Source organism: Larus michahellis, chromosome 3 (genome assembly GCF_964199755.1).
Source record: "Larus michahellis chromosome 3, bLarMic1.1, whole genome shotgun sequence".
NCBI lineage: Eukaryota > Metazoa > Chordata > Aves > Charadriiformes > Laridae > Larus > Larus michahellis.
This window is the reverse complement of record NC_133898.1, coordinates 81,045,309-81,057,396: the sequence shown is the minus strand read 5'-3', so window position 1 is coordinate 81,057,396 and position 12,088 is coordinate 81,045,309. Positions and strand designations below refer to the sequence as shown.

The 12,088-nt window shown below is 40.9% G+C and overlaps 1 protein-coding gene across 6 annotated transcripts in view; it reads right to left on the bottom strand.

Moving 5' to 3' along the window:
- Positions 1-903: 903 nt before the first annotated feature.
- Positions 904-12,088, bottom strand: part of WASF1 (WASP family member 1) — a 104,129-nt gene continuing 92,944 nt past the window's right edge. For 5 of the 6 annotated variants that reach the window (XM_074580961.1, XM_074580959.1, XM_074580962.1 and 2 more), the window contains 6 exons: positions 8,715-8,868; positions 7,912-8,029; positions 6,945-7,117; positions 4,700-4,879; positions 3,492-4,129; positions 904-1,813 (listed from right to left, as the gene is read on the bottom strand). In XM_074580961.1, coding sequence (XP_074437062.1) covers positions 1,656-1,813; positions 3,492-4,129; positions 4,700-4,879; positions 6,945-7,117; positions 7,912-8,029; positions 8,715-8,868 — 1,421 coding nt within the window. In that variant the 3' untranslated portion in view covers positions 904-1,655. The remainder of the gene's footprint in view (positions 1,814-3,491; positions 4,130-4,699; positions 4,880-6,944; positions 7,118-7,911; positions 8,030-8,714; positions 8,869-12,088) is intronic. The other variant, XM_074580958.1, reaches the window with a different exon arrangement.

The following is a 12,088-nucleotide window of genomic DNA, read 5'->3' as shown; positions in this document are numbered from 1 at the left end:
AGTGGTGCTTCTGACATCTTTTCTTCAATATCATGAGGAGCTATTAAGGACGCGCGTGTTAAAAGTTAACTGAAAATGGCAGAATAAACCAGATGGCATTACTGTGAAGACAACCATTAAAGAGAACAGCATATAGAGAACTGCATCCCTAGTTATAAAGATGCAGATTCACAAATTGTGACAACGTATGGTATTGCTACTCCAGTCTGCACCTCTGGAGTTTTGCCCAGTCCTAAGGGTAGGTTAATAACCACATGCCGCTAAATTGTTCTGTAGCCGGTAGAACATTTCATGTTCCACCTTCAGAAATCTCGTTCCGAGATTTCAACACTTGTTTTCCTCTATTATACAATTCCATCTTCCAGGAACGATTTTGCAAGGTCAGAGTGCTCTTGCACTCTCGCGCTTCCCTTCTCAATAGGCTTTTGACTCGGTGCTCAGACCTGAAGGAGTTATTCCAGAGAAGGGAAACACAAAAGCCCTATAACTACGCAACATGCAGCACACTGCTAGATAGCGCTTGAAAAATGACTTTGCAGTATCGCCCATGTTCTTTGTCATCTTTCATTAACCACGGATTTTGACCGCTGCATCTTCCCTTTCTCCTCTCAAGATACATTGATGGTATAGTTTTTTTTATAAAAAACAACCTAAATCATATAAGCCATAAGCTCCTGATTTTTTTTTAGAACTAATGGATCGCAGTAGTATTTCAGCTTTCTTTTGTAGATATACATATTGATATCATTTGATGATACACGTTTTCTTGTTTAACATGGGTCCTTAGATCAAGTGCGGAATATTTATTGTAACTTTGTAGACCACAGATTAAATCCCTGAAATCCAAAGATCCCTCAGATACACCAGTGAAAAGCAGGCTTCAATGAAAAAGCAACAACCAGGAACATTTAAAATGAACCATTTATTAAATCAAACTGTTATTTTAACATTTACTTAAGTTACACGGCATGTTTAAGTCAAAAGATTTCACAAGGAAAAAAAAAATTAAACGTCTATTATGCAGGCAAAAATAGTACCACACAATATGTACCTGGGAGGGAAGAAGGGAAAGGGGAATCTCTAAACATCCAAATAAGGCCATAATTATTTAAAAACAACAATAAAACAATAATAAAAACCCCCAAAGATCCATTTTCCTTTCAGTGTGTTCAGTGCTGCTAACTATATGTACTTCTAGGGTACAGATGTAATCGAGGCAGTGATATCTTGACAGCTAGGTTTAATGTTTTAAAACACTATCAGAAGTGGAATAAGGCTCATTAGTACATACAGCTGCCCTTGGAATGTCAATCTCAGTTGCCTTCATTAACTTAAAATTCACAAAGTGCACAGTTAAGATATGCCAAAAAATTGAAACTGCTACTCTACCAACAGCTGCCCATGCTTAATACTTAGTGGTCTATCAGAACAAAGTATGTTCTTTCAAAAAAGATGTGTAAGAAAAGCCAGTGTAAAACATTTAGTTTCAAAGATGCACTAGGAGCTTTTTGTAAACTGAAAGGTAGAAAAACATGGATTAATTACGTAAAGAAAAGAATACAAAAAACACTAGAAATGACCATCAAACTTTCAGAGAACAAGCACCACAATGGACATTAGCATTCGATTTTGCAGTGTACAGCAATGTAATGATTTTACTCTAACCAATCCACTTCATCAAATTCTGAATCATCTTCTGAATCACTGTATTCCACAGCAATGCGACGAGAAAGTATAGTAGCGACATCATTCTCAATGCGCTCATGCTTAGCTTCTTGTTCGCGCTGCTCTTCAACTTTGCGTAGCTGAATACCTAAAGAACATCAAATCACAAACACGTTACTCTCCTCCTTTATCATTATGCAAGGTAGTTAGCTCACGATTTACAAAATGCTTTGCAAGCAAAAATGAAGTCTGAGGACATTGTCCTCAGACAGAAGTTCTTTATCAAGTTTTTAAAGAGAGGAATGTCAGAATTGCAATGGCAGACTACATCATCAGTCTTTCTGCTACATCTTACTTCTGATTTCCCATTAAAAACACACCCTCATTTCTAGTACCATTGTAAGTGATTAAGACATTTTACTATTTGCATTTCCAAACAATTTTTATACTCTCTCTTCATGGTCTCAATTAAAAGTTATAGCTACTTCACGATCCTAACAAGATAGCATTTTCTTGTAACTCAGTTTTGATCATGTAACGACCTGTTTTGCGATAAAGTATTACTTCAAGATCAAACACAGAGGAGAAATTACACATACCGATAGTATGGGAAAGTTAAATTCAGTAACTTAGTTAAAAACATGACAGAGATTATATATTTTGGTTTTATAGTCACAAGACCACCAACTGACACAGTCTAAATACAACCTACATCCTGTACTCAATACTCTCTGCTGCCAACTGACAGGCAACACAAGCACAGGTCCTTAGTGAAATTTAGACTGTTAAAACTTGAGCCTTTGTTTCTTGTGCAAGACTTAGTCAAAAACATTTTCAGGAATCACCTAAATTATACCAGCAGGCTCTCCTTTATTAAGTTTTTGACTGACATTTTCTACGAGTGTTCATGCACCACTGTTGTACTCAGCTGCTGTTGATGCTTCTTTAGAGTCAATGATGTTTGAAATTCATGTGCATATAGATGCTTAAAAACTATTCTGAATTAGTATTATAGCCTGTCTACTGGTATTACAGTGCCGAACAGATTCTGGACTGTGTTGTAAGTGCAGGCAAAAACCAGAAGAATGTAGTACTCAAAACATTTGAGACAGATTATTCAAAGATACTACACAGTCAAACAGCAGCACGCAGAGTGCAGTGGGGATTTTTCTGGCTGTAGGCACATGAGCAGAGCGGTACAGTTGTACGCACAGCTCCTGGCTAGGTCACCAGGCAAACATTGCCATTCACTTGCACTCTGCCAGCAGGGCACCTTGCAGCGTAAAGACTGCTCCACTACTGAGTAGAGACTTGTCCACATGAGATACTTAACAGCTCTAAGTCTTAAGGAATGATTTCTGAACGTCATTTACATGTTGTTGTAATACACGGATATATGGTCAAAATCCCAGTGACAACTGATCTGTTCTGCTTTCATCTAACAGTCCGTGAAAAACAGTGTTTTTGCCTTCTACACAATCTGTGGGTTATCAGAAATAGCTACGTTCTCAGACAAACAAAATGAAGAGATGATCTGCACAGATCATCTATAAACACATGTACTTTTTTCTTTTAAAAATCTAACTTCCACAGAGAACCAGTTTTGCCATCCAAACTAAACATCTGATAAGCGCAATTACAAATTGAAAAAAATCTGTCAGCTTGGCAATGCATACATTGTAGAGAACAGAAAGCAGAAACACACTTAAGATGCATTCCTCTAAACTAACTTCTTACACATGTGCAACATTCCATCTCTCAAAGCTAACGTGTATTTAGCAAGTTCTTGAGACCGTTCTTTTTGCCCCTTAATAGCCAAACATTACCTTTCCGTATTGCTTCCAGTAGAACGCTTCTAGCATCACTGATTACAGGAAGAGTTGAAGGATGGCGTTTGGGTTCAGGAGCAGGAATCACTTGAGATGGTGGAGATGGAGGCATTAAGGGTGCATGAGGTGCAGGGACAATGGTTGTGGGAGGAGGGTGCAGAACAGGAGGAGGGTGAGAAAGGGCTGCAACTGTGACAGGAGAGGAGGGTCGAATGCCAGGAGGAGGCAAGGGAGGGGGTGGGGGTGGTGGAGGAAGTCCCTGTACTTCAGCTTGTGGAGGAACTGGGTGAACGGGTACAGCTTCACACACCTGGGCAGCTCTAGTGACAGGAGGAGAGGGCTGTGCTAGGGGAGGAGCAATTGGAGGTGGAGCAGGATGTAGGACTCCAGGAGCTATCTGGAGAGGAGCCGGTGGAGGTGGCACTGCTGGGGCTTGCAGAGCAGCTGTGGGAGGGGGTGGGGGCGGAGGGACCGGGGGTGGAGGGGTGGAAGTCATAGCAGCTCTTAATGATGAAGTCGACAAAGCAGATGGAAGAGGTGGTGGTGGTGGAGGAGGAGGAGTGGGGCTCACAAACACTGGTGTTCTGCCTGTTGCTGGTGACTGAGGACGATTTTCTACCAAGCCAGTCGTAGAACTGGAATATTCAATAACAGGACAAAGTTGTTATTAGAGCTGGAGAGTGGAAAAAACAGCAACAGATTCATTTCTGCAACTTAAGAATATTGAATGCTGGGCATTAAAGAGCACTATGATGATTTCAAGGCATTCATACCTCATATATGAAGTAATCTAATTCTCGGTATGGAGTAAGCGTCAGTCATCCAACAGACCTTTGCTCAAATTCAGCTATTAACTGAGTTTATGCTCTTATACAAACCTGCATCTTTATCAAAGGTTTCCTATATGAGTATAATTCTCCCCGCCCACCCCTACGTAAATCCAAATTATTTTTCTGAGGGGAACTAGCAGTTGAGTAACTGCTTCGATTCACAGAACTTTAAAAACAAAACAAATCAAAACAGTACAAGCAGTAAGGATGAGTTACATTTGAAATACATATTTATGGTTTGATGACAGGGTGAGCGAGGCCCTAGGATGTGTGTACTGCCTGGCTTACATAGAAATAATACTAATGGACTATTAGGGGCATGGTGGAAAACCAAAACTCTCCAAAAAATCTGCATGTGGCTTGACCACTTCATACCTAACGCAAGGAGGCACAGGTTTCACTTCTCCTGCTCCATGCATTGGAGGTGGTGGTGGTGGTTCATGTGGCCTGACCAACACTCGCTCCTCGGCTCTGTTCAGAAGTTCAGACATCTGACTATAGGGCAATGCAGAAAGTGAGTATGATCCATCCATATGGTCCACATATGCTTGAGATCTGTAGGAAAATAGTGAGAAGTCATCCAATATAAGCCTTAGTAAAAATAAGTATTAGTGCCCTCAGCTAATGTTCTGTACTTCAGTTTGATTTCTGAATTCAAGTATCTTCTCTGCATCACTATTGCGTATTGTACTTCACGGCTTTTTAATAATTTATCTCACTTTCCATGCCATTGCTTCTAGCCGCTCAAGGGTTTAATGCTTTTGACAGGTCTATCAGACAATTTCTGCAGTATGTGTGTGATCTTAGTGTTTATTAGTCACATTATTTTGAGTTAAGTAAATGTAGCAATACAATCAGAAGTACACATATACCAGAGTGTATTATGAAAGACATTATACTCAGTAATCGTTTTTGCTCCTCAATCCCTACATATATGCAACCATATTCTTTTATAAGATCCACGAAACATCCATCGATGTTAGAACGGTAGAATTTACAACTGAATAATTTAGCTGAACTTCTGTCAGAGGATCTATATTTCAATAGAAAGAACCCACTACTTCTGACCTAATACTTTGTAGCAATACAACAGATATAAGGAAGATAATCTAAATATCTATTGAGTAGTAGCAGTAAAGAAAGGTAACTACAGCTTAAAATGATTCACCTTCCTTGTAAATGACAACTTTAGACACACTTTAAGGACATGATCAGTTAGGAAATTTTAATTAACTACTCAGTTAAAAAAATTAAAAAAAATTCATTATTAAATTCTGAGGAAATGTGTTTGCAGAACACTTTCCAACAAGAAAAGCAGTACTCTATGTCTTCCACATACTGTAACTGCTCTAGTATCTAACCTATGAAATTATTGGGGGATGAAATCTTACTCTGTTACTCAAAAGCACGGTGCTGTTCTGTATCTGAACGACATGCTCTGCACACGTAGTACTCCTGAGCACTACAGCATTATTCATAATTGCATTGCTGGTACTGAGATAATCAAGGTTTAGGCCAGGGTCCTAGATACAAAAGGAGTCCTGGAACAAGTGTGTCTAATGTGGAATCTGCTGTACAGAACAACAGAAGGATGGCAGGAAAGCAGATGATTCTGCCAATTACTTGACACAGCAGCTTACAAAGATAAGATACTATAAAGTTGCTCCCAGAAAAATGCTAATTACCATAACTTGAGTTGTATTCCACTGACTGAAATGCACTAAGACCTTTTTTACTTTCTAAATTCAGAGAACTAAGTTTTCTACAAACCAGTTTTTCCATTTTTCAGACAGAAAACACTATCTCCTAGAGTTGTTATAATTATCCACTCTCACTAGTACATTTGTTTGAAGGCCTTACTAAACTAAACAAAATACTCTCTTATGGTGCTTTTGGCCAGTGAAGGACAGGGGAAAAATTTAACTGTTTTTTGGAGGACAATGAATGCTTTTTAATTAAAAGAAAACTGAACAAACCAAAAGCACACCACCAAAACTCTTAATCTTAATTGTCATGCCTCTTTCCTATCCTCTCAGCTGGTTTTGCACAAACACCAGAAGCGTAAACACAGCAGGTGTTTACCATGTGAAATGCTACTTTTAGCCACCAGCAAATATGTGCTGTGAAATGAAAATCCAACAGGTTAGATTTTGTAATAGACTATAACCAGAAATGTCAATCAAATCTTGGATTTGCTCAAGAGTAAAGAGAAGCTCAGTGATCTCATCTGAGTTCCAAGTGGACATTTGTTCACATCACACCCACCATATAGTCCTGGCAGCGTCTGCTAAAGAAAAATCAAGAGACTGGAATAATCGGGATTTTGTAGGTCAAGACTGGAACAGACACTTGCAACAGTGACGTTACCACCTTCTTTAAGTTGCAGACGACAACACATCCTCAAGGATACACACTACTCTTAAAAATAACACAATAATAACTACTTCTTTAAGGACACACTGACTAAATTTTTTAAAACTCAGTGTTCATTGAGCTAAATCAATGATTTCCAGTGCATTTCAAGAAGAGCAGCGGCATCTCATCATTTACCATTTCTCAAGGTTCACTAGGTAGTATAAATATCTGTACTTAATAAAGGATAGAAAAAATAAAAAGAAACCTTGATTCAAAATGTGAAGCTGGGCCATTAGCAACTTCAATGTGCTTATGTAAGAGGTTAGCATCGTCTTCTGCGAGCTCCGGACCTTGGGCTAACTTCTGCCACTCTCTCCGTCTGTCATGAGGTGCCCTTGGCACTTTTTCTGGTTCATGAGGGCGATCTAGATTTTTCTGCTGTAGGAGAGTTGTGCAAACAAAACTGACAACTAAGACAGTGTTTTTCAGTTAGTTGCATTTAAACATCAGCCACAAAATAATGAAAAACAATTCAAGTGCAAGAAAAAATTTTACTTTCAGTCTAAATATGATATGTAAAGCAAAAAGACATGAAAGAGGCAGAAAATTCAGTCTAGTGGATAATTAGCTGAATAATGCAGAGAAAAATAACTGTATGAGTAGATTTTTATTCTGTCTGAAATGAAATTATGAATCTGACACTTATATTTAATGTCTCTGTGTATGAAATACACAGAATGGTGAAACAAACAGGTAGCATTACCTTTGCAAAAGTTTAAGAAAACATAAAGTGCTCTACTCCTACTAATTTCTTTCTAGTGTAAACACATTTATTAGAATGTCATTCAAGCTTTTTCACCTGTAAGACTGCCAGAATTTTGTATTATAAAAAAGTGTTCCAGTGAATTTGTTTATTCTTGTAGTATTCCCCTTTTCTCTCCTTTTTGAGTCATTGCTAGAAGACTTGAATGTTTTGGCAAACCTGCTGTTAGTTACATTAAGACAGCATGAAAGCTCCAGGCCCTTCTATATTATTTTTAATTATTACTATTAAATATTTATTTGTTAAAGTTGATGGAACTGAATGGATGTGAGTAGTTTTAGTTGAATGAAGATGACTCTGTAAAGTTTGGATTGTTATTAATTGCATAACCAAAAAAGTACCATATCTGCAAGTAAACCCTTTCCAGGAAAAAGAACAACCAGAAGCTATATAAAGCTAACATACATACCTTCTGCTTCCTCTTTTCTTTTCTTTTGTCCTCAGTGTCCTGCAACATTTTTTCCTTCCACAGATCAAAGAAGTATGAAGGATTGGTATAAAACTTCAAACCCTCTTTTCCATCATCCCTGAAATACAATGATGGAAACAGGGCATACTATTTATCTAACAACACATGAATCCAAACATTAAGGCAAAGGAAAGGCATATGAAGGAACACCTAGTATCTCAGATCCTGAAATATTTCACTGAAGAACATTAAAAAGATGAACATTGACCTCCTGTGCCATCATTCTTTACTATCTTTCCTTGTATTCAAGGTCCTGATTTTGGAAAAGTAACCTTAACGCAAGCTATAGATAAGAGTATCATAAATCAGAGAACTGCTATTCTAATGACTCAAATTTTGCTTTTAAAATGATGAGCAAATTTGTGTGGCTGCTTGTGTTCAACTGTTGATTCAAATTGACTTTGGGCCAGCAAACAACATTTATTTCCATTGAAGACCTTTCTTTCTACATACTTAACTGCTTATTTTCTTCACTTCACTTCCAAGAGCAGGACACAGTTTAGTAAATACAGATAATAAAAATGGCTTTTTCTTACTGTTGTTACGCTGGAGTAAAATTTGAGTAAAGTTTTAATGCTTATAATGTCCTCTGCTGCCTGTATTCCTCCAGCAGCTTGACAGCTTTCTAGTGTGGCTCCTTAAATATTCAAGTGCTACTCAACACGAGCAAGCTGCCTAGATATAGTATCTCTATTACATAAAGTAAGCTAGAAACTGGTTTTGATTAATTTTATTTTACTGACCTATAAGGGGTGAGAATGTTAAGTGGAGGAGGTTGTTCACAAATGTCATAAGTTTCTTGCAAAGGAATAGGCAGAGTTTTGCGGTCAAACAGCTGTTGATCTTGAATTGTGGAACTCCGGAAAGCTTTCCTCATTGTGATGTCCTGCAGTGACACTGAAAGGGAATATTGCCATTTAAAAAAAAAACAACACCAAAGACAGTTTATTTGTATTAATCTCGAACTGCTTAATGCTGGTTAGAATATAAATATTAAGCATTACTACTAGTATCTTTTGCATTTTACAGCAAATATAAATTCACCTAGCACTACTGCTACGGCAAGATATTGTCAGATAATGTGAAAAACATGCTTGTAATGTTCTTGCACATTATCCTCTATTTAGCTTCACAGGAAATTTTTGCTCACCTCGACACATATCAGAACTCTGTCTCCCCAAATCAGTTCAACAAATTGCTTACTGTAGCTATAAAATATCATTCTGTAGTTCAGAAGTACCTAGTAACATTTACCGAGTGCATTTCACAATCCTTTTGGTACTAAAAAATTACTCTCTGTCTTGAGTTACACATTTTACCTTTATACTATCAGCAAGACAAACTTTGTATTCCTTGCATGCAGGCAGCGGTCCCACTGAGATGCCAAACCAGCAAATCACTTAAGCTTATCATACAGTCATTGAATGGTTCGGTTTGGAAGGGACCTTAAAGATCACCCAGTTCCAACCCCCCTGCCATGGGCAGGGACACCTCCCACTAGACCAGGTTGTTCAAAACCCCATCCAGCCTGGCCTTGAACACCTCCAGGGATGGGGCATCCACAGCTTCTCTGGGCAACCTGTTCCAGTGCCTCACCACTCTCACAGTAAGGAATTTGTTCCTAATATCTAAGCTAAACATACCCTCTTTCAGTTTAAAACTGTCCTATCGCTACACTCCCTGATAGAGTCCCTCCCCATCCTTCCTGTAGGCCCCCTTTAGGTACTGGAAGGCCACTATGAAGTGTCCCCAGAGCCTTCTCTTCTCCAGGCTGAACAACCCCAACTCCCTCAGCCTGTCCTCATAGGAGAGGTGCTCCAGCCCTCTGATCATCTTCGTGACCTTCTTATGTTGGGGCCTCCAGAGCTGGACACAGTACTCCAGGTGGGGTCTCACCAGAGTGGAGTAGAGGGGCAGAACCACCTCCCTCGACTTGCTGGCCACGCTTTTGATGCAGCCCAGGATATGGTTGGCTTTCTGGGCTGTGAGTGCACATTGTCGGCTCATGTTGAGCTTCTCATCAACCAACACCCCCAAGTCCTTCTCCTCAGGGCTGCTCTCAATCCATTCTCCGCCCAGGCTGTATTTGTGCTTGCGATTGCCCTGACCCACATGCAGGACCTTGCACTTGGCTTTGTTCAACTTCATGAGGTTTACATGGGCCCACCTCTTAAGCCTGTTAAGGTTCCTCTGGATGGCATCCCTTCCCTCCAGCATGTTGACTGGACCACACAGCTTGGTGCCATCAGCAAACTTGCTGAGGTTGCACTCAATCCCACCATCCATGTCACTGACAAAGATGTTAAACAGCACTGGTGCCAATATCAACCCCTGAGGAATGACACTCATCACTGGTTTCCACTTGGACATCAAGCTGTTGACTGCAACTTGTTGAGTGCAACCATCCAGACAATTCCTTATCCACTGAGTGGTCCATCTGTCAAATCCGTGTCTCTCCAATTTAGAGAAAAGGATGTTGTGCGGGACAGTGTCAAATGCTTTGCACAAATCCAGGCAGATGATGTCAGTTGCTCTTGCCTTATCCACCAATGCCATAATGCCGTCGTAGGAGGCAATCAAATTTGTCAGACACTATTTGCCTTTAGTGAAGCCATGTTGGCTGTCACCAATCACCTCGTTATTTTCCATGGCCCTTAGTATAGTTTCCAGGAGGATATGCTCCACAATCTTGCCGCACACAGAGGTGAGACTTACTGGCCTCTAGTTCCCCAGTCTTCCTTTTTTCCCTTTTTAAAAATGAAGGTCATGTTTCCCCTTTTCCAGTGAGTGGGAACTTCACCAGGCTGCCACGACTTCTCAAATATGATGGATAGCGGCTTAGCAACATCATCCACCAGTGCCGTCAGGACCCGCAGATGCATCTCATCAGGTCCCATGGATTTGTGCACCTTCAGGTTCCTTAGATGTTCTCAAACCTGGTCTTCCGCTACAGTGGGCAGTTCCTCCTTCTGCCATCGCTCCCTTTGCCTTCTGTGGCTCCGGCAGTGTGGCTAGAGCACTTGCCAGTGAAGACTGAGGCAAAAAAGCCATTGAATACCTCAGCCTTCTCCACATCCCAGGTAACCAGGTCTCCCGTTTCCTTCCGGAGAGAGCCCACATTTTCCCTAGTCTTCCTTTTATCACTGATACACCTATAGAAGCTTTTCTTGTTGCCCTTGATGTCCCTGACCAGATTTAATTCTATCGGGGCTTTAGCTTTTCTAACCTGATCCCTGTCTGCTTGGACAATTTCTCTGTATTCCTCCCACGCTACCTGTCCCTGCTCCCACCCTCTGTAGGCTTCCTTTTTGTGTTTGAGTCTGTCCGAGAGCTCCTTGTTCATCCATGCAGGCCTCCTGGTTTTTTTGCCTGACTTCATCTTTGTTGGGATGCATTGATCCTGAATTTGGAGGAGCTTTCCTGGGCCTCTGTTCCCTCCAGGGCTTTATCCCATGGTAGTCTACCAAGCAGATCCCTGAAGAGGCCAAAGCGTGCTCTCCTGAAGTCCAGGGTAGTGAGCTCGCTAGGCTCCCTCCTCACTGCCCTAAGGATCTTGAACTCCACCATTCGTGGTCACTGCAGCCAAGGCTGCCCTCGAGCTTCACATTCCTCACCACCCCCTCCTTGTTGGTGAGAACAAGGTCCAGCATGGCATCTCTCCCTGTTGGCTCCTCTATCACTTAGAGAAAGAAGGTACCACCAACGCATTCCAGGAACCTCCTGGATTGCTTATGCCCTGTTGGGTTGTCCTTCCAACAGATAGCAGGGCAGTTGAAGTCCCCCATGAGGACCAGGGCTTGTGAACATGAGGCTGCTCCTATCTGTCTATAGAGGGCCACATCCAGTCGGTCTTGCTGGTCAGGTGGCTTGCAGCAGACACCCACTGTCACGTCATCTGTCCCTGCCTTCCTTTTAATCCTGCCCCATAAGCTCTCGGTTGGCTACTCATCCATCCCCAGGCAGAGCTCCATGCACTCCATCTGGTCATTGACATCTATGCAATGATGCAACACTCCCTCCTCATTCTCCCCTGCCTGTCCTTCCTAAAGAGCCTGTATCCTTCCATTCCAGCACTCCAATCATAGAAGCCATCCCACCACGTCTCCAGGATGCCAAT